General features: G+C 40.8%; 1 protein-coding gene across 4 annotated transcripts in view; it reads right to left on the reverse strand.

Annotated features, from left to right (window-relative positions):
* Nucleotides 1-27,670, reverse strand: part of NOSTRIN (nitric oxide synthase trafficking) — a 63,128-nt gene that overhangs the window by 9,120 nt on the left and 26,338 nt on the right. For 3 of the 4 annotated variants that reach the window (XM_027558463.1, XM_027558478.1, XM_027558456.1), the window contains 8 exons: nucleotides 26,664-26,726; nucleotides 26,381-26,462; nucleotides 23,662-23,724; nucleotides 20,801-20,899; nucleotides 14,709-14,834; nucleotides 8,779-8,877; nucleotides 8,556-8,681; nucleotides 1,246-1,354 (listed from right to left, as the gene is read on the reverse strand). In XM_027558463.1, coding sequence (XP_027414264.1) covers nucleotides 1,246-1,354; nucleotides 8,556-8,681; nucleotides 8,779-8,877; nucleotides 14,709-14,834; nucleotides 20,801-20,899; nucleotides 23,662-23,724; nucleotides 26,381-26,462; nucleotides 26,664-26,726 — 767 coding nt within the window. The remainder of the gene's footprint in view (nucleotides 1-1,245; nucleotides 1,355-8,555; nucleotides 8,682-8,778; nucleotides 8,878-14,708; nucleotides 14,835-20,800; nucleotides 20,900-23,661; nucleotides 23,725-26,380; nucleotides 26,463-26,663; nucleotides 26,727-27,670) is intronic. The other variant, XM_027558470.1, reaches the window with a different exon arrangement.

Below are 27,670 nucleotides of genomic sequence, written 5' to 3' on the forward strand. Positions count from 1 at the left end.
TTACACTCAGAGGGAGCCAGAGCCCAGAACTGATTCCTGGAGCATTTCCCAAATGGCTGGAGCTGTGTGTGTATGTAGTTGTTGCTAAATTTTACTGAATGGGTGACCTGCACCTTCATTTAATGATATTAGAGAAATGCTGGTGCTTAATGAGTCTTGATTGTTGTTCAAGACGAAAAACTCAAGATGAGCTTTTGAGTCCTTCTTGTAGATCCATTCTGTGGCAGTTCCCTAACATTTTACCACGATCTTAAGCTCTCCTCTGCTGGTATTTACATTTCTAAACATTTTGCTCTCTTGGATTTCCTATCAAGTATTACATTGCAATAGTGTTCTCTGGTCCACAGAAAATAAGCTCCACATACCAGAATCCCAAGTATGAAATTGTTTTCATTATCTGTAGCACTTGAGAGCTTCTTCATGTTCTGACATACTAACCTCTAAGCATAGGATTTAATTTGAACGATTTTCACATCATTCAGGAGTTGGTTTAAAAACAAACAAGTGGTGATCATTCTGTAAAGTATAGAAGTGTTGAATCATTAAGTTGTGCACCTAGAACTAAGATAGTGCTGTGCACCAATAATACTTCAGTGCAAAATTAATTAAAAAAAAACTTAAATCACCTATTAACACCCCTCCAATGGAATAATAATAAACTAATATGGGAAAAATAAATAAATGGAAGCCTTGTACATAGGAGGGTTTTGTCTAGTTGCTAAGTCCTGTCTGACTCTGCGACCCCAGGGACTGTAGCCCACCAGGCTCCTCTGTCCTTGGGCTTTCCCAGGCAAGAATACTGGCCTGGGTTGCCATTTCCTTCTCCAGGGGATCTTCCCAACCCTGGGATCGAACCTGGGTCTCCTACATTGGCAGGCAGGTTCTTTACGACTAGCGCCACCTGGTAAGTAAACCACCTAGGAGGTTTACTATGTTTTAATCCAAACTAATTGTCCTTCATATCAGCCAATTTCAGGAACAGAGGAAAACGTTACATTTCTGGAAACGGTGGTATAGTACTTATAAAAATTTCACAGATGGACCAAAATGTCATGTTTAATTTTTTTTGCTCTCTCCTTTGAGAGAAAATTTGTCTTTATTCACACAAATTAGGTCTGACATTTGGTCCTTTAAATGAGATGATCTCTGCACCAGTCAGCAAAAGCAGAAGCACCCCAACTCTGAATGAAACCTCAGGATAGAATACTTTCCCTCACCAGGCCAATCAAAGAGATAGTTACATACCTTCTTGGTCTCGTGAGGCTTTTTCAATATCTTTCTGCAGTCTCAACAGTTTTGATTTTATTGAAGATGTCTGTCGCTCTTTACTCATTGCATTTTTAGGATCTTCTTCCTTTAGGGAAAAAGAAGGAAGTTTAACAATTTCAGTAGAAAAAAGGAAGAGTTGCTACTCCTAGTTGCACTGAGACTTTCACTGCTACATTCAAAGTTAACTTAATGGAAGGAAAAAAAATAATCAGATCAGATCAGTCGCTCAGTCGTGTCCAACTCTTTGCAACCCCATGAATCGCAGCACACCAGGCCTCCCTGTCCCTCACCAACTCCCGGAGTTCACTCAGACTCACGTCCATCGAGTCAGTGATGCTATCCAGCCATCTCATCCTCTGTCGTCCCCTTCTCCTCATGCCCCCAATCCCTCCCAGCATCAGAGTCTTTTCCAATGAGTCAACTCTTCGCATGAGGTGGCCAAAGTATTGGAGTTTCAGCTTTAGCATCATTCGTTCCAAAGAAATCCCAGGGCTGATCTCCTTCAGAATGGACTGGTTGGATTTCCTTGCAGTCCAAGGGACTCTCAAGAGTCTCCTCCAACACCACAGTTCAAAAGCATCAATTCTTCGGCGCTCAGCCTTCTTCACAGTCCAACTCTCACATCCATACCTGACCACAGGAAAAACCATAGCCTTGACTAGACAGACCTTTGTTGGCAAAGTAATGTCTCTGCTTTTCAATATGCTATCTAGGTTGGTCATAACTTTTCTTCCAAGGAGTAAGCGTCTTTTAATTTCATGGCTGCAGTCACCATCTGTAGTGATTTTGGAGCCCAGAAAAATAAAGTCTGACACTGTTTCCACTGTTTCCCCATCTATTTCCCATGAAGTGGTGGGACTGGATGCCATGATCTTCGTTTTCTGAATGTTGAGCTTTAAGCCAACTTTTTCACTCTCCTCTTTCACTTTCATCAACAGGCTTTTTAGTTCCTCTTCACTTCCTGCCATAAGGGTGGTGTCATCTGCATATCTGAGGTTATTGATATTTCTCCCAGCAATCTTGATTCCAGCTTGTGTTTCTTTCAGTCCAGCATTTCTCATGATGTACTCTGCATATAAGTTAAATAAGCAGGGTGACAATATACAGCCTTGACGAACTCCTTTTCCTATTTGGAACCAGTCTGTTGTTCCATGTCCAGTTCTAACTATTGCTTCCTGACCTGCATACAAATTTCACAAGAGGCAGATCAGGTGGTCTGGTATTCCCATCTCTTGAAGAATTTTCCACAGTTTATTGTGATCCACACAGTCAAAGGCTTTGGCATAGTCAATAAAGCAGAAATAGATGTTTTTCTGGAACTCTCTTGCTTTTTCGATGATCCAGTGGATGTTGGCAATTTGATCTCTGGTTCCTCTGCCTTTTCTAAAACCAGTTTGAACATCAGGAAGTTCACGGTTCACATATTGCTGAAGCCTGGCTTGGAGAATTTTGAGCATTACTTTACTAGTGTGTGAGATGAGTGCAATTGTGCGGTAGTATGAGCATTCTTTGGCATTGCCTTTCTTTGGGATTGGAATGAAAACTGACCTTTTCCAGTCCTGTGGCCACTGCTGAGTTTTCAAAATTTGCTGGCATATTGAGTGCAGCACTTTCACAGCATCATCCTTCAGGATTTGAAATAACTCAACTGGAATTCCATCACCTCCACTAGCTTTGTTCGTAGTGATGCTTTCTAAGGCCCACTTGACTTCACATTCCAGGATGTCTGGCTCTAGGTGAGTGATCACACCATCGTGATTATCTGAGTTGTGAAGATCTTTTTTGTACAGTTCTTCTGTGTATTCTTGCCATCTCTTCTTAATATCTTCTGCTTCTGTTAGGTCCATACCATTTCTGTCTTTTATCAAGCTCATCTTTGCATGAAATATTCCTTTGGGATCTCTGATTTTCTTGAAGAGATCCCTAGTCTTTCCCATTCTGTTATTTTCCTCTATTTCTTTGCATTGATCGCTGAAGAAGGCTTTCTTATCTCTTCTTGCTATTCTTTGGAACTCTGCATTCAGATGTTTATATCTTTCCTTTTCTCCTTTGCTTTTCGCTTCTCTTCTTTTCACAGCTATTTGTAAGGCCTCCCCAGACAGCCAGGATAATCTTTGGTTTTCCACAGATAGGTTTACTTTTCTAGACCTGCTTAATAAGAAGACATCTTCTTCACAACTGATAAGTATATAGCCAAGAACTTACTTTAACAGAAAAAATTACCCTTGGAAAATGAATGTTACTATAGCTATTTCATAGAAGTGCATGGCTTACCAAGGTCAGAGGCATGAAAGCTTTAAGAAGACTAGCTGATTTAACCAGGACCTTTCGGTTGAGGGGAAGGAGGGCAGAAGTTACTCCTTGCAGGAGGAATGGCACAAGCAAAGACTAGCTGATTTAACCAGGACCTTTCAGTTGAGGGGAAGGAGGGCCGAAGTTACTCCTTGCAGGAGGAATGGCACAAGCAAAGGATAGAGGGAGGATTTGTGTGAAATAAAAAATAAACATACCAGTTGCTTGAGCAAATATAGTGGAAGAAAAAAGTTATCTAAGTAGTTTAGGTCAGATTTGAGGGCTGAAGTGGAAATTTTATCATGTAGATTGAGAACTATTAACTATGTAAGAGCTTTCATAAGCATTATTTCCAGAACTGAAAGAATAAAGATGTTAGGACACAGTGTAAATGCCTAGTAACAAGTCAAAGAGCAAATGTCGTATAGTGATATGCAACTTAAAATGATTAAAACCTTTGTGTGCAAAAACAAAAAGGTGTTAGGCCTGGTGGGGTGGTGGCTGATCATGAATGCAGTAGAGACAGAAATCTTGGAGAAAGAGGGAAAACAGATGACTGAAGATGGAAGTGGAGGAGTCAGGACTTATCTGAAAAGGAAGGAGAAAGACTGGGACCCTGAATACTGGTGGAGAGATTAGCTTTAGAAAGATTGTCCTGAAGAAAGGGAAGCATGACAATTTAGAGCAAAGAGAATACTGTAAGAGCCTTTATAAAAATATAATGAGATTAAAGTATTTAATCTATATGCTGTGTTCAGTTCAGTTCAGTCACTCAGTCATGTCCAACTATTTTCAACCCCATGAACCGCAGAACGCCAGGCCTCCCTGTCCATCACCAACTCCCGGAGTCCACCCAAACCCATGTCCACTGTGTCGGTGATGCCATCCAACCATCTCATCCTCTGTTGTCCCCGTCTCCTCCTGCCCTCCATCTTGCCCAACATCAGGGTCTTTTCAAATGAGTCAGCTCTTCTCATCAGGTGGCCTAAGTATTGGAATTTCAGCTTCAACATCAGTCCTTCCAATGAACACCCAGGATTTCCTTTAGGATGGACTGGTTGGATGTCCTTGCAGTCCAAGGGACTCTCAAGAATCTTCTCCAACACTACAGTTCAAAAACATCAATTCTTCTGCGTTCAGCTTTCTTTATAGTCCAACTCTCACATCCATACATACCACTGGAAAAACCATAGCCTTGAATAGATGGACCTTTGTTGACAAAGTAATGTCTCTGCTTTTTAATATGCTATCTAGGTTGGTCATAACTTTCCTTCCAAGGAGTAAGCATCTTTTAATTTCATGGCTACAATCACCATCTGCAGTGATTTTGGAGCCCAGAAAAATAGTCAGCCACTGTTTCCACTGTTTCCCCATCTATTTGCCATGAAGTGATGGGACCAGATGCCATGATCTTAGTTTTTTGAATGTTGAGCTCTAAGCCAACTTTTTCACTCTCCTCTTTCACTTTCATCAAGAGGCTCTTTAGTTCTTTTTCACTTTCTGCCATAAGGGTGGTGTCATCTGCTTATCTGAGGTTATTGATATCCTGGACATCCTGGAATGTGAAGTCATGTGGGCCTTAGGAAACATCATTATGAACAAAGCTAGTGGAGGTGATGGAATTCCAGTTGAGCTATTTCAAATCCTATAATACGATGCTGTGAAAGTGCTGCACTCAATATGCCAGCAAATTTGGAAAACTCAGCAGTGGCCACAGGACTGGAAAAGGTCAGTTTTCATTCCAATCCCAAAGAAAGGCAATGCCAAAGAATGCTCATACTACCGCACAATTGCACTCATCTCACACGCTAGTAAAGTAATGGTCAAAATTCTCCAAGACAGGCTTCAGCAATACCTTAACTGTGAACTTGCAGATGTTCAAGCTGGTTTTAGAAAAGGCAGAGGAACCAAAGATCACATTGCCAACATCCGCTGGGTCATCGAAAAAGCAAGAGAGTTCCAGAAAAACATCTATTTCTGCTTTATTAACTATGCCAAAGTCTTTGACTGTGTGGATCACAATAAACTGTGGAAAATTCTTCAAGAGATGGGAATACCAGACCACCTGATCTGCATTTTGAGAAACCTGTATGCAAGTCAGGAAGCAACAGTTAGAACTGGACATGGAACAACAGACTGGTTCCAAATAGCAAAAGGAGTACGTGAAGGCTGTATATGGTCACCCTGCTTATTTAACTTATATGTAGAGTACATCACGAGAAACGCTGGGCTGGAGGAAGCACAAACTGGAATCAAGATTGCTGGAAGAAATATCAATATGCTGTGTACTATATAATTTTTTTTTGTACCTTTCATTCATGTGATTCTTATAACAACTTTATTAAATTGGCTTTATTTTCCCCATTTTACCTGTGATACTCAGAAATAAATGAAGGCCCAAGACTAAATAGCTAGTAAGTAATTACTCCTGAAAGCCAACTCCTGTGGCTCCCCATTCTCCACCAGTCCACTCCATCACACAGCTGCCCGAGGCTGAGGCCCAAGCCGATGTTACCTCCGCAGGTGGGCTCTGAATTTACCAAGTGCAAGGATGCCTCAGTCCAACCGTCAGCCCTTTCTTGCTGGAGGAATGCACATTATAATCTGAATTCCATGTTAGTCCAAGACTTCATTTGGTTTCTTTGGGGATGTCTACTGTTTGTGAATATATTTCCAGGGATAGATTACTACTGGGTCAACTTGAGATAGAGTAGACTGCCATCATTAACTTTGTTAAATTTGTTCTTCTTTTCCAAAAATTTGTCAGAAAGAAAATCAATACCAGAGGTGGCATTTAAACCATTGATACAATCTTTTGAACATGGCCTTTACAGTAAACTTACAAATATTTTTCACACTAATCACCAGCCGTTCAATATTTACACTCAGATTGTTTTCCTGTGTTACCCTCAGTTCAGTTCAGTTGCTCAGTCCTATCCGACTCTTTGCGACCCCATGAATCGCAGCACGCCAGGCCTCCCTGTCCATCACCAACTCCCAGAGTTCACCCAAACTCATATCCATCGAGTTGGTGATGCCATCCAGCCATCTTATCCTCTGTCGTCCCCTTCTCCTCCTGCCCCCAATCCCTCCCAGCATCAGAGTCTTTTCCAATGAGTCAACTCTTCGCATGAGGTGGCCAAAGTATTGGAGTTTCAGCTTCAACATCAGTCCTTCCAAAGAAGACCCAGGACTGATCTCCTTTAGAATGAACTGGTTGGATCTCCTTGCAGTTCAAGGGACTCTCAAGGATCTTCTCCCACACCACAGTTCAAAAGCATCAATTCTTCAGCACTCAGCTTTCTTCACAGTCCAACTCTCACATCCATACATGACCACTGGAAAAACCATAGCCTTGACTAGACAGACCTTTGTTGGCAAACTAATGTCTCTGCTTTTGAATATGCTATCTAGGTTGGTCATAACTTTCCTTCCAAGGAGTAAGCGTCTTTTAATTTCATGGCTGCAGTCACCATCAGCAGTGATTTTGGTGCCCAAAGAAATAAAGTCTGACACTGTTTCTACTCTTTTTCCATCTATTTGCCATGAAGTGATGGGACCAGATGCCATGATCTTAATTTTCTGAATGTTGAGCTTTAATCCAACTTTTTCACTCTCCTCTTTCACTTTCATCAAGAGGCTTTTTAGTTCCTCTTCACTGTCTTACCCTAGTCCATGTGAATTTTGCAGCACTTGATAAAACTCAGTCTATACTTACTGCTAATGACTACCAAGTTAGATTTTGGAGGTGTTTTGCTTTAAGAATATTGTTGCTGTTGTTCAGTCACTAAGTCGTGTCTGACTTTTTTCTGTCTCAAGAACTGCAGGACACCAGGCCTCCCTGTCCCTCATTATCTCCCGGTGTTTGCCCAAGTTCATGTCCTTTGAATCGGTGATGCTATCCAACCATCTCATTCTCCCCCTCCTCTCCTCCTGCCCTCAATCTTTCCCAGCAGGGAAAGATTCAGGGTCTTTTCCAATGAGTTGGCTCTTCACATCAGATGGTCAAAGTATTGGAGCTTCAGCTTCAGCTCAGTCTTTCCAATGAATATTCAGGGTTGATTTCCTTTAGGATTGACTGGTTTGATCTCTTTGTAGTCCAAGGGACTCAAGAGCCTTCTCTAGCACAATTGAAAAGCATCAAGAATATTAAGGGTGTTAGGACAATCTTATTCTCCCAGTTGGAGTATCAGTCCATTCTCTTAGACAACATACATAGTCATTAGTTCTGGTGCACTCAAATGACATAGAAACCAAAATTTCCCATGGGCACGTCAATTAAAGATAAACCATTGTGGCTGCTTCATTATGTTTCAATAGGACCTTAATCAAATTTTCAAGGAGAATGACCCTTATTTTATTGACAGGTTAGCTTACAGAGGTATTTTCACAAGAAAGTAATAGATGTATTTTATTGTACATCGTCTCATCTCAGGGATCACTTACACTGTTTGGAAGGAAAAAAGTACTTTCCCCATATAATCAAATCTTCCTTCCCACTTTCATCTCTATCTTTGTTTCTGCTTTGAACAGACATTGCTATTGCTAATTTACTTTGTCTTTCACAGGGAGCTCTGATCAATACTCTGTAATAACCTAAATGGGAAAAGAATTTGAAAAAGAATAGATACATGTATTTGTATGACTAAGTCACTTTGCTGTACACTTGAAACCAACACAACATTGCTGATCAATTATGCTCCAATGAAAATTAATTTTTTTAATTAAAAAAATTAAATATTTGCTTCAAAAATGAAAAGATTCAGTCTAAGATCCTCTTTGACTTTCTTCCCTGGCAGAGAATACTGAAGACATATTTTCATCACCCCATCTGTAAACCACAGTTTTTAAACTTATGCAGACTATAAAAAGTTAATATTTTAATTTACAAAACAATGTTTCTTTTACAATTTCTCTCAATTTTTTAAAAAATGAATCCCTCAGTATGAGACTAAGGTTCCCCACAAATGAAGCCTCCTTCCATCCATACTTACAAAGTAGTCAGTTAATAGGAACTCGGATTTATTTTCTGTAGATGAGACTGTGGTTTCTTCCATGAGAGCCTGGATATCTTTTTCGATGTCTATCTTGCTGATGGCACAGTGAATCTGTGTGTGGCACTGCAAGGCCAAGGAAAGCAGAACAAGGTTGCAGAAGACATGTTTCCTGCCAGTTCTTACCATGCACACCAGAGACGGCAAATTCTCTACTACTCACTGTGGTCAAGGTTTGGCCAAAAACAGAAATATGTTGGGAGTACTGGTTTAAGTTATTACATAAGAGTTGAATTCTTTCCTTCTCCAGCTCCAGGATGCTCTGAAAGGATAAAAAATGAAATTACATCAGCCCACTGTTATTTTTACAAAACTAAAGGCGCCCACCAAGCACTAACACACTGAAGAAAGTCTGAATGAGCCATCCTGTTTGTGCCTCTTGATCCAAACTGCAGAGGGGGTAGGTTCCCAGGATGGGGATGGATTTGGTGTCTGTCTATCCTCCACTAGGATTAATTTCAGCTTCCCTGGTGGCTCAGGGGTAAAGCATCCATGGCAATGCAAGAGATGCAGGAGATGTGGGTTTGATTCCTGGGCCGGGAAGATCCCCTGGAGGAGGGCATGGCAACTCACTCCAGTATTCTTGCCTGGAGAATCCCATGGACAGAGGAGCCTGGTGGGCTACAGTCCACAGGGTTGCAAAGAGCTGGACATGACTGCGCACGCACGCATGCAGGGTTGATTTCACTCTCATACTTTCACCGTCTTTTCTAGGCCAAAAGGCACACAGGTGGATGCCATAGGTTACCTGATGTTCACAAAGAAGGGGGAGAAAGGAATCATTTGAAATCATTTGTGCGTTCCAGAAAAAGAATGAAGCCCAGTAAAAGCCCTTCTGTATTTAGGAAATGCAGTCAGACACTAAATATTTCTAGAATTGTTTGCAGCGCATACAAGGCATTCTGTTAGTCTTTGCAGGGACAATGATGATGAGATGCAAATTCTCTTCTTAAGGAAGCTTATGTGATGAGAGCAGAACCTTAAAGTCTGACCAAGTCATTTTCCTGGCCTGGGGGTTCAGAGAATACTCTTTGAAGGTAGGGATACAGCCTTCTCATTTTGTGGGGGATGAAAAAATTCCACTCTTGGAGTTTTAGTTGGTCTGTTTTTTTTAACTAGGAAGAATAAATGAAATTAGGGAGGTCACATTTGGTTTGTCAGCCATTAACATTTTAGAAAAAATTATTTATCAGGCTCTTGTCACTCACTGGGAGCCAAGCTGCAGACTGCTTATTTTGAGGAAACAGAGAAGTTCAGAGAAGGCTGGGTCAAGTGGAATATACCCTGGGGATTCCTAGGCTATGTTGGGGACTGCAGGAGGCTGCTGGGTATGTGCCCAGAAACTGTGGGTTTGACAGAGGTGGCAGGTGTCCGAGACATAACATCTCATTCTGTTTCTGTAAGGACAAGGCCTGGGCTTTTCCTTGTTATCCAGAGGCTAGGCCGGTTCATCTCATACCTGCCATTCTACCTCACCCCTTCCCATAGTAAAGAGCACTCAGCAAGAGTCCTTCATGAGGAAGAACGCTGTCGTGGGCAAATCAGTGGCTAACATTACCAAAGAAGTAAGAGGGGCGGGCTGTATTCAAGGCCTTAGGTGGAGTGGGGATGCAGGGACATCACAGCGGCCAATGGCTTCTCTCATCCTGCTTCTCAGGACACCTTCAGGAGCCACTGGCCTGTCCAGTACAGTGTTCCTTTATATCCCTGTATGTAGGCTGCATTCATATCCTGTTGTTATTTCACCTATGGTATATAGTCATTAAATTTAAAAAAAAATTTGTGTAATGTTGCATAAAGCTTACCATTTTCACCACTTTCAAGTGTTCAGTTCAGCGTCATTAAGTCCATTCAAATCATTGTGCAACCACTACCACTATCCATATCCAGAATTTTTTTCGTCTTGCAAAACTGCAACTCTGTGCCCATTAAACAATAACTCCCCATTCTCCTTCCCCTCATTATCCCAGCAGCCACAATTCCACTTGCGGTCTTCTGTGAATCTGAAACTATCCTAAGTGTCTCATCTAAGAGGAATCATACAATATTTGTCCTTTTGTGTCTGGCTTATTTCACTTAGCATAAAATCTTCAAGATTTTCATCCTTGTTGTAGCCTGGGTCAGAATTTCCTTCCTTTTAAGGATGAATAATGTTCTGCTGTCTGGACACACCACACTTTACTAGTATACAGTCATTTTAATGCTACTATTAAATGCAAGTGGTAAAAGGCTGCAGTAACTGTGAACAGCTATGTCAACCACATGCAAACTTTGATCCTGTGCCAAGTGTCTTGACTTTTGAATTGGGAAGCCTGGAGCGCTGCTCCCCAAGGCCATCTTCCTTGTCTAGTCAGAATCCGCACGATTTTTGTAAGTCAATGGGAATGAAATACCTTTGGTTTCTGCTGTTGGTCTCCTGAGTCTTTCTCCAAAATCTCAAGTACCAGCCATTTGAATGTGCCCTCTGTCTCCCAGATACAGGATTAAAGACCCAGAAGAGTAGCCTGCTGCTGCTGCTGCTGCTGCTGCTAAGTTGCTTTAGTCGTGTCCAACTCTGTGCGACCCCAGAGACGGCAGCCCACCAGGCTCCACTGTCCCTGGGATTCTCCAGCAAGAACACTGGAGTGGGTTGCCATTTCCTTCAATGCATCTAAGTGAAAAGTGAAAGTGAAGTTGCTCAGTCGTGTCCGACTCCCAGCGACCCAATGGACTGCAGCCTACCAGGCTCCTCTGTCCATGGGATTTTCCAGGCAAGAGTACTGGAGTGGGGTGCCATTGCATTCTCTGAAGAGTAGCCTAGTAAATGTAAATGCTTCTTCACAGGGTACAAACTATATGCTTCCTCTAACAAATATGTAAAATAAACTCTGCTCAATGTCTTGGACGGCAAGTGAGACCGGCTTCAGAAAGAAAGAGTCTTTACATTATAGAAAAAGATCCGGAAATCAGCTGTTATAGTTTAGCACTACAAACAAAGGACAGGATGGAAAACAAAAGCCAGGTTTGGGAAATACATTGAATCCCTGGTGGGTGGTTATTTCTTTACTGTGACAAATGCTGAGCCACTAGCATCAGTCTGAGACTAGAATAATCCTGTCCCTTGCTGGCAATGGTAATATTTAACAGATTTTAATTACATTTCAGGGAAATCGTTAAGATGATCTATGTTTGCTCATGAAAAGAGGCTGAGATAAATTCCACTGTGCAAAGGGGAAATCCATATCTTGTTTAATGAATTATTGCTTTCTATTATTTTGTTCTTTTTGTATAAAATAGGGTGCAGAGAAGCAAGAGACTCTGGAGAACCTCAAATTTTCCTCATGTGTTTTCACAACAGCACGTGAAAGGAAAGTGCGATCAAGGAGTTATCAAGGAAGAGCAGATGGAGAGGTTGTCAGGGCCCAGGCTTCATGATAATTCACACTCTTCATTCATTCTTTTCATTTCCTGCTGTTCTGGCCTTCCGGTTAGAACTACCCAGGGAGCTTGGAGGGACTTCATTTTCATCTAAATTGTTTTCATGAAACTGATCAAAGAAATATCTTGCTTTTTCTTGAGCAGAAACTCTTAAACTTTACTATGCATAGCAATCACCAAGACCCCTTCCTAAAATCATTCAGAAGTTGTGACTCATCCCATGTAGGCAGGAACTCAGAAATCTGCATTTTAAGTTTTTTTTTTTAGCCTAAAACTTCTCATTCCCAACTCAGGGCGTAAGAGTCAGTTTATCCTCAATTTTATTTATTTATTTTGACTGCCCTGCACAGCATATAGAATCTTAGTTTCCCCACCAGGGATCGAACCTAAGGCCGCCTGCAATGGAAATATGGAATCTTAACCACTGGACTACCAGAGAAGTCCAGGAACCTAAATTTTAACAAGCACGCTAGACGTTGTTCTGGGGCCATAAAGGGCTATCAGAAAATACATTTTAAAACCATTTCTAATTCTTCCACCCAGAGAGGACCCCTGTTAACATTTTGATGTATTTTGGTCTGTTGAGGTATATATGTATGTGTGATTTTATATTTCTAGTTATCAACGAAATTATTCAAATTGGTATACGGTTTTTTCACTTAACATTGTTCATAAGCAGTTTCCAATGCTATGAGTTTCCAAAACACTGTTTTAATTAATAATCCCTTGTATAGAATGTATTGATTTATTTAGCCATCTTCTTAACATTGGCCACTTGCATTGTTTCTTCCTTTTTATTTCTAATGTATTCGAACGGAAATATGTGTTTTGTTTTTCATTTATTTCCTTAAGATGGATTTCTGGAAAGGAAATTAGGTTCTTCAACCAAGGTTCTAAGAGAGAATTAAGCCCTAATGTCCTAAGGCATCTGTTGTCTGCATTGAGTTACCATCTCTCCATTGCATCTAAAGTGGTATTAGTTACCATCATCCTCGGGGAACTGAGAAAACAGCCACTCACGTTATTTTCTGTGTTCTGTGGCTCACATGAGGAACACTGGTTGAGAATGTGAACATTTTTAAGATTCTTTGCACTTATTGCAAATGGTTTTCTAAAATAATTCCTCGAGTAAATATTACCAGTATCAAGCATTTGATTTGTAGTCATTTTTGATAGAGTGGCTATTACTGTTTTATTTTGGCCTCATACATTATTTTATTTTGCACAGTTTGCAGGATTTTAGTTCCTGACCAGGGACTGAAGCCAGGCCCACATCATTGAGAACACAGAGTCCTAACCACTGGACCACTCTGAGATCCTTGAGTGGCTATTATTTTTCAAAATATATTACAGGTTATTTCTGCCAACTGAATTGTTTCTTCTTGGAAGGTAGGAAGTATGGCTTGAACATATAATTATGAAGTGATGACTCATTTTGACATATGATTTGTGGAATTGGTTTCATTTCTTAATATTTGCACTTGAAATTTTTCACAGTATCTAGTAAACTGCCTTGAGCACAGCTCAGTGAATGTCCTCTGAAAGAATCTGTGAATCCAGTCTGGAGAGTCAGACCGGACAGAGGAAGAACAGCTGGCGAATGGAGGAAAATAACGAAATGGAACAACCCTGGTGGACCCATTTCTATCTCCCACACTTCTAATAAATTCTCTTTTAATTGAGTTCAGCCAACTTTCGTTATATGCCTTCATGAATATCACATGTTACTCCTGTCATTTGTAAAGAACAGAGAATAAGAATACACAGTGTAATATGTGAATCAATGACCTGTTGGTATAGACTCAGTATGTACAAGCCAAGGAAATAGTAAGGAAGGGAATCCTTATTGGTTAAGGTGAGGCAAGGATGACTCAACAGGAACATCTCAAGTGGGTCTAGTGGGGCTTGGTTTGGCATTCAGGGGGCAGAGGATAGCTCAAAGCCAGAGGAGAAGTTTAGAACCTAATAGAACTCATGTGGGATAAGAGGAACTGTGTGAACTCAAAGGAAGAGGGAGTAAAGTTCCAGTGTTCTCCAGCATGGTGGTGGCAACAAACCAGGAAACAAAAAAGATGAAAGGAAACCTTTCTTTTCTTTATGGAGATTCTGGCTTCTAGTAGATTCTCCATGTGATTTGGGTTCTTAAAAAAAACCCAAAAACCTAGGGTCTTAAATATTTTTAAAGCTGAGCTGAACGGAGGTTTTTGAAATATAAGTAAATGTACATCTTGTCACCATTGGGAAGACTTTATATGTGAAGAAGATAATGTCCATGATGTTCCAACGTAAAAGTAGGGACTGCTGAAAGTGGGGTGTGGTGGGAAGAGAAGGCGGAGGAAGACCCTAAAAGGAGAAAAAGACACTAAGAAAAAGGAAGGAGAGACCTAGTAAGAGCCTCTGGTAAGGGTAGTTAGTGACAGCTACATCTAACACACCTTGACGGCCAGCTAGCTGTGACTACACCAGGACATGTACACTACATCCTGGCAGCCATACAGTAAGAACCACAATTATCCCCCACTGGTGTGAGGTAGAGAGGAGGGTGAGATGGATGGAGACTGAGAGGTTAAATGTTTTTCTCATAGCCCTTGAAGGGTGCCTAGGAGCAGTGATTTCTCTCCCACACAAAGCCTCCTTGGAAAAAGAAAAACAAAAAACCACGAATGCATAACTTACCTGGAAGCAATTTTCCAGTGTGTTCTCCCATTTCAGTCTGGTAGAACAGCTTGCCACGTTTTTTTGGTAGTAATTTTCATCTTCTTTTGATAACTTCTCAGTTGATTTTTTCAGTTTATTGAGGAGCTAAAGTAAAACATCAGGGTCATATATTCAGGAACACATTTATGAAAGCCTTTGGTAATTCCAGAGAAAGAATTACATGCATCCCCATGATGAGTTTCTCATGTCCCAGCTAAAGTCACAAACAGTAACAATAGATGACGAAATCAAACATCTTTCTCAGAAAACAGGGATGTCAGAACTGAAAGGAAGCCTCAGGCCCTTTCAATAGGATTCCTTCAATTTTTCTATGAGGAAATCAAGGTCCTTAAATATGATGTGATATATCTGCTTTCATCAGATGACCTGCTGCTGCTGCTGCTACTAAGTCGCTTCAGTCGTGTCCAACTCTGTGCGACCCCAGAGACGGCAGCCCACCAGACTCCCCAGTCCTTGGGATTCTCCAGGCAAGAACACTGGAGTGGGTTGCCATTTCCTTCTCCAATGCATGAAAGTGAAAAGTGAAAGTGAAGTCACTCAGTCATGTCCGACTCTTAGTGACCCCATGGACTGCAGCCTACCAGGCTCCTCCGTCCATGGGATTCTCCAGGCAAGAGTACTGGAGTGGGGTGCCATTGCCTTCTCCGCATCAGATGAGGGATGAGGCCAAATGACAGGTGAGGAGAAGCAAGTTCAGATCAGGAAGTTGCAACTCCAGACTGTAATCTACTGGTGATTCTTGTACTCTTCTTTAGTAAATTCTTTAGTCCTCGGCATTTCTTACTGGCACAGGTAGAGATTTGTACAATTAGATAATTTGTAGAACTAGCATTAGGTCTGGAACATTCTGTCACTTCACTTTCACTATGTAAACTCTGCAGTATAACTCTGGAATCAAACTTCAGGATTAGAGTCCTGGTTCTAACTGCCGGTGAGTTACTTAAACTTCATAAGACACAGTTTTCTCATCTTTGTGATGGGCATAGCGATGCTCCCACTTCATTGTATTGTTTGTTTTCTGTTTTCTGTTTTTTTTTTTTTTGCTTTTGGCCACACTGCATGGCACGGAAAAATCTTAGTTTCCCAACCAGGGATTGAACCTGCTCCCCCTGCACTGGAAGCACAGAGTCTTATCCGCTGAACCACCACAGGGGAATCCCCACTGTGTTGTCTTGAGGAGTCCAGCAGGTGATGCAGGTAAGGGACAAGGCACACTGCTCAAAATTTGTCAATGGCATAGCACTCGAAGACAAGTGAGCATTACTATTACTAGTGAACAGCCTGTGGTTGTTCAGTCACTCAGGTGTGTCTGACTCTTTGCAAAGAACCTGATACATGCCATTGTTCACTGTAAGTTACGGACAGCTTGACAAATGCTTTCCTACATTTGTCGAATGGGAAATCTCGTTTCCAATCAGGGATCCTGATTCCCAGTGATCTGCACCTTGACAAAGAGCCCCCTGGTCAATCACCCAAACTGGCCATTCTGATGGTGAAAATCAAAGTAATACAAAACCCTCTGGACCAGGATAGCTTGAACTGAATTCTCAAAATCTCACATCTTTGGGAAAGGAAGAAGTTGCATTATATGAAGGATTCTTAGACTTTAATATGCCTAGGAAGGACCAGACATTCTTGGAAATTTTCAGGGTCCCACAAGTAGCAATATTGATTCGGTAGTTCTGTAGCAGGATTGGGAAATCTGAATTTTCATTGCCTCCTCAGATGATTCTGATGCAAATGGTCCCCAAATCACAGTTCAGGAGCACCAAGAATCCCTCTGGTTTAAGCAGTTTAAGAGTTTCAAGGATAGAGATAAATGTTTTTAAGAACGCCCCTCTTTATGTTTAAGGACATTTTGACTAACATTTCAGTAATGAACATTCATCCAAAATGCTGAATGTTAACACCACTCACTTCATTATTCCAGTTCACATGCTGGCCATTCAACTGTCCCTCAGCTCTGATGTATGGTCTACTCAGGACATGGTTGGTTTTGCACATCAAGTGTAATGAGCCATGTATCTACAGAGACATGAGCTTGTGAATTTTAGCCTAATAATGCTACAGAGAAAAACTTGAATGTGTACCACGCTATACTTGGCCAAGCTATTGTTCTCTGGTTCTTGTTGAGTGTGCCCAAGCCCTAGCAATAAGAATGGAGTCACTTTGGAGGTGACAACTCACGTTTATCATCCTGCACTATATAGTTATTGACTAGAAGTTTCTGCTCAGCAAACTTACAGCAAATAACCCCAAATAGATACAGAAAAATGGAGACCCATATATTCTAATTCAAGAAAATTTTCGAAACTTTTCTTAAATTTGTCAGATTAAATACTTTTTCTTTGCTCTTTTCTTTCTCTTGGAACAAACATCTCATCCATTCATTCATTCATCAACATTTCTTGACGCCATAAACTGTGTCATGTACTAGACACTGGGAGTAGATAAAGGAATAGATAGGCTCCTTTTCTAGTCGGGAAAAGGACCAACACAGACCATCGCTATTCCGTGTGATAGATCCCAGGATGAGAGAAGTAGTCAGGTATCACAGAGTGACCCCTGTGTGAATAAACCTAAAATGAAAGTAGGAATTTGTTAGGCAAAATAGCTTGACATGATATCAAAAACATATTTTTGGTGAGGTTGGAGCACACAGTTTGAGAGGAAGAACAGCAAGTGAAAGTGCTGAAGAGTTAGGCCAGAATCAAGTCAGACTCAAAGAGCCACATAGAGGAGTTGTTCTTTATTCTGAGGTCACCTGAGTATATTTTTAGGCTTTTTAAAGGAGAATGACACACTCAGATTCAAGTTCCAGAAAAGTGAGCCTGGCTTGTATATGGAATAGATAAGGAGACGCAACACTGAAAGCCAAGACACTAGTCTGTCAATCGGAGTAACCCAAGTAGTGAAGACAGTGGCCTGGGAGAGAGCAGTGGCTGTGGAGAGAAATATGTGCAGATAAATTCAAGAGCATTTAGGTTAGGACTTAGAATTGGGAGGATATGGTGGATGGTAATATTCAAAGATATAAAAAACAGAGGCATAAAAAATACTTTTGGTAGAGGGAAGAGATGGTTTTGATTTTGGATATTGAGTTTTTTTGAAGTGCCAGAGTTCAGTTTAGAAACTGTTTGGTTTGGAGATATAAACTGGGGTATCGTCAGCAGAGACATAGTAGATGGAGCCTTGAGAAAATATTGTCGAGTACCTGTTGTTATTGAGCACTTGATATTGAGAGTACTGTGTCAGACTCGAGATACAAGCCAAATAAAACAGGATGAGGCCCAGGAGGGATATCATCAGACACAGCAATATGGACAGTTCAGGCAGAACAAGGGAAGTCCATAAAGGAGCTTAAGAAAAAACTGTCAGGGAAACCAAAAGAGTAAGATTTACTGAGGTTGAGAATATTTCTAAAAGGGGAAATTCAATGCTGATTAACGCTTCTAAGAAATTAAATAAAGTCAGAACTGGAAAGCACCCACTAGCTTTAGCAACAAGGACCACTTTGTATTTAAGGTAAGAACATTCCTAGCAAATTGGTGGGGAAATCTTGGTTGTTGCTTTGAGAAGTGAACAGATGAGGAAGTGGAGACAGAGCACAATGAATCTTATTGTAAAAGAAAGAGGGACTTCCCTGGTGGTCCAATGGTTAAGACTCTGAGCTTCCATTGCAGGAGGCATGGGTTCAATCCCTGGGCAGGGGTGGGGACTAAGATCCCACATGCTGCACAGCACAGGCAAAAAGTAAAAACATAAATAAATAAAGAGATGATATGTGGAGAGGAACAGGACTATGGTCATGGAGGGTGTCTCCCTGACTCTCTCTACTCTCCCAAGATAGAGGGAAGTTGAGAAGGCTGGTGGGAAGCAACTCTTAGAGAGGAATCTGTCTGAGATCCAGGAGAGAAGGGACTAATCAAGGGAAGGGTCACTGAGAGGAGGCGGGGATGGGAGTCATAACACAGGATGGAAAACTGGCCTGTCCCACTGCACTTCAGTAGGCAGGTGGCCATGCTGACCGCTGTGTTCTCTGTGACGCTGTAGGTGAGATGGTCTGCCGAGAGTGGATGATGGAGACTGAGTAGTGAGAAGAGTGAAGATGTAGATCAGCTTCTGGGGAGAGTAAGGATTGCTGAGCAGGAAAGCAAGAAGCACCAAACCAGGCCAGGCCAGGCAGGAGATCATGGACAGGACTCTGTGAAAGGCAAAGATGAACGCCACCTTAGGTGTTTAGCCTTGGGACTAAAAATGAGAAAGCTACCAGATAAAGTGATGAAGGCGGTAGGGGTCTGTGATGTAGTGATAGCTAAGGGCTATAGTTAACAGGACCAGCTGGAGAAAGGTAGGGGGAGGATCACAGACTTCTGTCTCCCAGGAAATCGGCTAATGAGGGAAGGAAGCAGAAATTCAACACTTAGCTGCCCATGCTTTTCCCTTGTTATTCCCTGACGTCAATGAAGAATAGCTTCTAATGAGGGCCCCGAATGCCTACAGCAGGGTCCCAGAGCTTAGGTTTTTAACCTACTTTGGTTTTGCCTCCTTCTTGGAAGCTGTCTCATTATTTAATCCTTGTTATTATGATCATTTCAAACTGTGAAGCTTGACACCAAGAACCTTGTAAAATCTTGCTAACAATGAATTTAAGTTTTTCAGCTAATAGTTTCTCAGGTGAGATAGAGTTACTCGGTGATGACAATTCTTGTCTTCTTTTAAGGATGTTTTGGGTTGCAGTGTGTGGCCTGCATTTTCGTAGAGGGAGCCCATCTTTAGGGGAAGATATTGACTATTTCAGAGGTTTCCAGTCTGGGACACACACCACAAGGGGTGTGTAAGATAATTAGTATCCCAATAATATTTGTGTTCATTTATGCATAAAAAGAGTGTTCAAGCTTGCTCTTATTCAATATATGAATTGATACTGGTGCCCACGCATGGACAGTTGAAGATTCTGAAGTTTTCTGGAGGGAGAGTGGAAATTTTACAACATGAGATGCTGATGTGGGTCCTTACACACATTTCTTCACTCAGTATCTACGTACATGTGTCCGTCATAAGGAGTCTGGATCATATGGATTTGCAGATGTATTATCTAGCTTTATTTATTTATTAATTTATATTTTTGGTCTCACCACTCAACATTTGGAATCTTAGTTCCCTGACCAGGGATTGAACACGAGTCCTCTGCAGTGGAAGCTCGAAGTCTTAACCACTGAATTGCCAGGGAAGTCCTCATCTAGCTTCAGTTAGGTTCATACACAAAATTGACACATGCTTTATGCAGATTTCTGCTGTGAAGCTATAGACTGATGTTAACAATGCAAGCACAAGAAAGCCACAGGAAATACTAATACAAATGCAAGAAAGCCACAGGAAAACGTCAGAGCTCCTGCTTTCTCTTGCTCTGGATGACGGCTGGATCATCACCGGTGTGAAAAGGTGAAAACTGGCATAATCTAATGAGAGCTGATAAGAAGCTGACCAAAAACTTGACATAAGAGGACATACTAGAAATACGAATTTATATTTCACTGGGGTTAAGGCTGAACCTTGTCCCACATGTATATTTTATTTGTGTATGTCATTGAATGACTATATGAAGTCATCATGATCAACTAATCACTGAAAATATTATTTCATTTTTACCACATGCTTCAAATATTTCTACTTTTTTATGTTTTATAAGGTTTGTAACAATATAATATAAAAGTATATATAGGATATACAGGATAGGTAAAGTACATTATATATTATGCATATGTATATCTTATTTATTTGGGGTATGAGCTTATTTGGGGTGTTTAATAGGGATCCTTATCAAAAACATTGGACACTGGTTTGCTTTGTCATCTGTTGATAATACCTTTCAAAAATATGTGGAGACCAGGAATAACTTTGGATCCCATCTCATACTCTGCCACACTACAGCTCTGCAGAGACCCCATACAGACGTGGAGTCAGCCAATTCTCCTGTGTTCACAGCTAACGGCAGGAAGCCCATCCATCTCTAAGCCACATGCATTCAGCTGTCCATGAGATGTTACCTTCTGCTTCTCCTTCTCTGTTGTAATCTGCTTGGAGCTTTCTACAAGATGGAAAAGTGCTTCATGTTTCTTGGTGCTAACCATCAATTTCTTCTTGGCCTAGAGTCAAAAACATACAAGAAAAGCAAAGAAGGATCAGAAACTGGTGTCAAGAGAGAAACTCTTCTGTTCTGGAACAAGTTATATTCACGTGCTAGCTTGAATGATCGTGTATTTTTAGTTCTTCATTTCTGCCCTCACCCCAAAATCTGCTAAAACACCACAGTGGCTAATATTTTTCCTTGAGAACCATTGTATATTTTTTCATTGCATTGAGTTCATTCAAGAGGGACATGTATTTTGTTAAATCATTGAAGGCTAAGTCTACAAACCATAATTGAGGTCATTTTAAGATGCTCTCCTAAAACTTAGAGCAAAAGGGAAATTTTGCTCCCTGATGCCCTGGCTTGAGAGCTGGGCATCTGCCTGACATCCTGCGAATTGCCCTGAATTTGCAGCAGGGAGGTGGAGGGAGGAGTTGGGAAGGAAGAGCATTTAAAGTCCCCCTCCTCTGCTGATGCCTCCAACCTCGGCATGGATTATAATTTAAGTGATTGTTCTCTGTTGCATACAGCCCCAGCTCGGGATGTTCCAGAGATAAATCAATAGAATCTGGTTTGAGTTGGATTCAGCCTGTTCAGGAACCGGGTTGATTGAAAAGGCTGTATGGTGTTTCACCTCAAGTTGCAAGGCCTGTAAAACCAGATAACGAAGGGGAAAATCTACGTCTCTCTTTCCCTAGGAAGTCAGAAGCAAAGCCTTCTGAATGTCTCTAAACACGCGAAACCTCTATAAAAGGGAATTCAAGGAACAAGCAGCCTAGAGAGCCTGCCTCCCCCCACCTTCTGTTGGTCACATGCCTGCTGATAAACGAGAGCAGGAGGCAAGGACATTTGGTACTTTAAGGCTTTTCCCTTGCATCTCCAAAACAGACTATGCTTCATTACTGAATGAAGACATGCTGAATCCCTTGAATTGTAACTGGAGAGAAAATTATTATAGCACAAGCATCTTATGTTCTCTAATTTCTCTGTCAATCTTCATAAAAATAAAATCGTTTTACTTAGAAAAATTACTTGGTGGAAACTGGGAAATAAGGTTTTTTGTTGTTGTTCCTGAAAGCAGTGACAGCTACTGAAAATGGTTTCTCTTCCCATCTATTATATCAAAATTTTCATGAAAGCTGAATATTTAAGAATGAATTCTTTAAAAACAAACTGTTTGAGAAAGCTCATAAATCAAGAGCAAACTTGGAAACAAGTGACTGGACACTGTTTATGGGATGTTCACATATTTACTATAAAAGTGGTTCTCATGAGCATCTTTTTACCGGGATTACTATTGTCAGTATAGAAATTCACTTTTCTCAAACATTTATAAATAATGTCCTTGACTTAAGGAGCCCTCGATTCCAGCAGCAGCTTCAGAGGCAACATTGAGGGCTGAAATGGGGCCCCCAGTTTCTGAAGGTGTCTCCCCTTATTTGGCACTCATGAGTGTCTACTTGAGAAAGAAGGATCTTTTGGGGCACCAGTACTTTAGAGATGAAAAAGGAGAATTTCAACTTTGGGAGTCCAGGTCTTCTCAAAGGGGATCATTGGGTTTTCTGAGCAGATTCCCTCTGCCCTGGCTTCTAGTCTTTCCCACTCAAAATGAATTCCTTCTAAACTAGATTGTTCTAGAATAATCTTCTGTACATACATATGGGCACCATCTGTGATTCTCTCTGCTTACGACCATATAACGATGCCCTAAATTCTCACATCAGATCATAACTTCTCTCCTTAGAAGTCATTCACTATTTCCTGCACACATGTTATTAATATCTAGCTAGTATACTTTAAATTACATGAAACAAGGACCATGTCTTAGTGCAGCGTGCTGCACAAGAAGTAGGTCATACATATTCATGGAATCAATACAGGCATTCCCCTTTACACAGCTTTACCCATCCCTCAACCATGCTCCTCTCACTGGAGAAACAGGTCACAAATGACTTTCTATAAAAGACAAGACCAAAACTCAGTATTCATATCATGCCCTAAGTTACAAATTATACAGAGAGGCAGTCAGTGTAGGTAATGGTTAAGGTCAGTAACCTGGAGCCCAGGTTACTTGGTTCAACTATTAACCAGTTTTGTAACCTTAGAAGATTATTAACCTCTGTGTCTACATTTCCCCACCCATCTATAAAATGGGACAACACGTAGTCATATACCACATTGGTTGGTTTTTGTGATGATTCAATACATAAATATATATAGCACTTGACATACAATAAAAGCTACTTATTAGCTATAAATGAAAGCCATATTTGGAGTTTTGCTCCTCTATAGATTTAGTTGAAAGATTTGTTGTTGTTGTTTAGTCATTAAGTTGTGTTAGTCTCTTGCAACCCCATGGACTGTACCCCTCCAGGCTCCTCTTTCCATGGGATTTCCATGGACATATCTATATAATAACTCGGATGAGGAAAACATTCTTCTCTTCAGTTAGCACTTACAAATACTGACATGAAAATGCACGGGGCTTCCCTTGTGGCTCAGATGGGAAAGAATCTTCCTGCAATGCTGGAGACCCAGGTTCAATATCTGGGATGGGAAGATCCCCTGGAGAAGGGAATGGCAATCCACTCCAGTAGCCTTGCTTAGAGAATTCCATGGATAGAGGAGCCTGGCAGGCTACAGCCCATGGGGTTGCAAAGAGTCTGACGTGATTGAACATTTTCACTTCAGAAAAAAAAAAAGATCACATTTGTGCAAATGCCAAAAGCTTCAATCCTCAATATTGAGTTTACACAAATGACATTTGTGTATACTTGCCTTAATTTGTTGATTCCAGTTGCTAATGACAAGATTTGCTGTCTTCTCAACTTCGTTTTCAAGCTATCAAGGGGGAAAAAGGGAAAAAAAATCTTGCTGTCTTCTTGTTGAGTCATGGTGCTGGCTTATTAATTATAGTATAACGTATCATAAGCAATAGAAATGTAAAAACCTTACAGTGGACATATTTCCTGAGAAAGTAGCCAACTCTCTTTTCCTCGGGTCAAGAATCTTATTACAGGATTTAGTATGAATGCATTTGGTTGGTAAGATAATCATTTCTAATATTTAGTTATATTAAAAAAAAACCATAAATGGGCACAATCTGTGTGGAGTGGAGAAGGAACTTGTATAACCTAATATCACGTCCCATCCTATCACTTCCTTTTCTGCTTCATTCTGTGCAGCCCACACTTTAACACCCTGAGAAATGGTAAAAGTCCTTCAGCGGTAACTTAGCTAAGTGTCTTATAATTTCTGAAGTGAATACTGCTTTAATTTTAAAGAGATTGAATCCTTCATCATAATTAACTTTTTCTCCTACTTTACAATAGCCAGTGGAACAGTAATAAAGCCGATGAAAATGGACCTAGGCAGCCTCGTAAGGAGACCAGATTTAAGTGAGGGCAAAACCTTTTACCTGAACCATAGACCTTTCCTCTAAACCCTTAGACCAGCCATCACTCAACCACATTGAGATCTAGCAACACTGTACTTTTATTTTTTCTTATCAGTTCATTAAACTTGGATTATGTGTTTTATTGTAACAAATACGATTAAAATAATTTTATGCATTGTGCCACTTTTGACTTTCTGTGGCTGAAATGCAGATTGAGTTCACTTAAAAAATTCAAATCTTTTGTGAGAAAATGTGATAGGGTGATTGGGGGGCAATGTTGTTTAGTCACTCAGTCGTGTCTGACTCTTTGCAACCCCATGTAGCCCACCAGGCTCCTCTAGAGGTCCATGGGATCTCCCAGGCAAGGATACTGCAATGGGGTGCCATTTCCTTCTCCAGGGGGATCTTCTAAACCCAGGGACTGAACCTCCGCCTCTTGAATTGGCAGGCAACTTCTTTATCACTAAGCCACCAGGGAAGCCCAGGGGTGCAATAGGGATGGGCAAATATGAAACAATTACGAACTGAACCAGCAGTGTGGGGACCATGATATTAATTATCTAAAGCAATGGGATAAGAATCATAGCACTGTGTCTGATTTAGTAAGTACTAAGGAAATTCTGGTGATTATCATATTATTATGTGGTATGAAAATATTTTGTAATTAATGAAATATAGACTAGTGTTTGATTTCTATTATGATGATTTGCAAAGGCAGATTATATTACTTTCTGGTAACTACTGTAAACTGCCCCATCATCCTAGCCCTAAGGAGGGCATCCATTCTAGTAAAAATACATGGATGTTCACCCAACATTGATTCCATTTCCTGACTTAGTTTCATGAGTTCAAATAAGAATTTTTCAGTATCATTTCTCTTCCATCAGGGCTTTCATAAATCCCCTCATCCTACGGACTTACCACCTTTAAGACTGGCTTTCTCTGGCTGTGGTCACTTAAAACTCCGCTTAGCTACTGCCCCTACCTTTTGCAAAGACCTACTACTACTGCTCTGAACTTCTCACCTTACCAGACAGTGACACCATCTCTATTAGAGCTAAGCAGCGTTCATTAAATACCCCTTAATGGCACCCCACTCCAGTACTCTTGCCTGGAAAATCCTGTGGACGGAGGAGCCTGGTAGGCTGCAGTCCATGGGGTCGCTAAGAGTCAGACATGACTGAGCGACTTCACTTTCACTTTTAACTTTCATGCATTGGAGAAGGAAATGGCAACCCACTCCAGTGTTCTTGCCTGGAGAATCCCAGGGACGGGGGAGCCTGGTAGGCTGCCGTCCATAGGGTCACACAGAGTTGGACACGACTGAAGTGACTTAGCAGTAGCAGCAGTATGTTGCCTGGAAATATATTTTGAAGTACTTACTGACTATATGATGCACAAATAAAAGGAAAAGGAGCGCAAATGAAACTGTTCTGGAAGGAAAAGTACATAGGCCATACAGATGACCAGGTGCCCTGAAAGTATTGTTCATTTTTCTTCAGTTTTAAGGCTATTTGATATCTATAGCAATACCTATTATTGCTTTAACCTAATCCCAAGCTGAAAAGTATAAAAAAGCATTTCCTCTTAAAATTGTGTTTATAATTCTATTTACTAAAGGAATACTTATTTATTGAAAAGCAATGTAAATACAAAAAAATACCAAAAAATTAAATAAAAATAGCCTCTAATTCCACTATCTAGAGATAATCATTCTGGGAAGGTGCATCTAGTTTTTTTCCTATGCATATATACACACATTTATTTTACAAAATTGAAGTTACATTGTTAGATTTGCTCACTTTCTTTTTTAATTTAGCACTATATCCCCATACCATTAAATTCTTCCAAAAGATTTTTAATGGGTACATTCCATTGCTTGAATTTATCCTAATTTATTTTTGGAAGATGAAAATGTTTCCATTTTTTCACGACTATAAACAAGGCTTTAACAAACATCCTCATACATAAATCTTTGGATTTGTGTTTATTTTTATGATAAAATTCCTAAAACTTAGTATCACTTTTCGATTACCTAGCTCTTGAGCCAAAGACAGAAATCTTGCTTTAACAGGGCAGAAAAGAAATATTTTGACTCACTGATTTTCTCTTTTTTTCATGTGCACTCAGGACTTGATGAGCTGGTTTTATTGCTTCCAACTCAATTGCTTTGCCAAGTTTTCTGGAAATAGAACATAAAAGACACACAAGCCTAGTATTAGGATTTATATCTACCTTCCAAATTATTTTCTGAGGAAATAAAATAGTGTATTACAGCATATCTACTCAGTGCAAATTTGCACGGGAGTATTTGTAGTACGCCCGCTTTAAATATTTATGACTCCCTTTGGGGTTGGAGCAAGGCTGGGCTGTGAGTACTCACTGATGCAGGTCCCCTGCAGACTTCATGCCCTCTGAGACCCAGGCCCAGGCACTGACAAGACAGCTGGAGGGAAAAACAAGGGAGGACAAGTGTGGGTGTCATTTTCCCAGGAGTCCCAGAAATAAAGCATCCCATCTGATTCCTGCATTTGGCAATTGCACTCATATCCCTAATACTGTTTCAATTTCTCCATGGGATTAAAGCCAACATATTTATTTGCACTGTAATCATTACATGATCTGCTTTTTTCCCAGTCATTTTCATTCCAATTTCCATTTCATGTCTGTAAAGTATTAGGGGAATAAAGTAAGCAAGGATAAGAAGGCATTTAGAACAGGTGAGAGAGAGAGCATGCCAGAGGTAGAAGACCCTTAAAGACAGTCTTTTCAGGCTCTTCATTTTACAGATGAACCACCGGAGGCTCAGAGAAGTTAAGTGATGGATGACTTCAGAACCCTGCTCATTCATTCCCTGTGTGCTCCTCTTGCGGTTGGGGTATAGTTCAGATTCCCTGCTGGCCTTTAGGAACACAGCTCAGATACTCCATAGTCTTGTGAACAGTATCTCAATTTAACAAAAGGCTTGCTCTGCCCTGACCCAAGCAGCACAAAGAGAGAACCAAGAAATATGAAGCTATTTTTCTCCTATGTATAGTTGGCCGTCAAATAGCAAGCCCGTTGTATTGATAAACCGAAAGGATACAGCCAGTGTAGGCTTTGATGGAAAGGAGAGGACAGATCGGTGCCCCTACTGAGAGCAAGATGGCACAGAGATTTTGCCTCCAAATGACTTGGGCTGCACCTGGCAGCCGCAGAATGGGAGAACTAGATCAAAGGATGTCAGAATTTCTATGCATCCAAAGCCTGGCACAAAACCAGGCATAAGAGAGGACCTACTGTATGCTCCCAATTATAGGAAAGTCCAGAAAAGACAAAATAATCTAGATTGAAAAAAAAGCAAATCAATGTTACCTTGGGACTGTCTTGGGGAAAGGACTGTAAACAGGT

Source organism: Bos indicus x Bos taurus, chromosome 2 (genome assembly GCF_003369695.1).
Source record: "Bos indicus x Bos taurus breed Angus x Brahman F1 hybrid chromosome 2, Bos_hybrid_MaternalHap_v2.0, whole genome shotgun sequence".
In the NCBI taxonomy this organism is placed as follows: domain Eukaryota; kingdom Metazoa; phylum Chordata; class Mammalia; order Artiodactyla; family Bovidae; genus Bos; species Bos indicus x Bos taurus.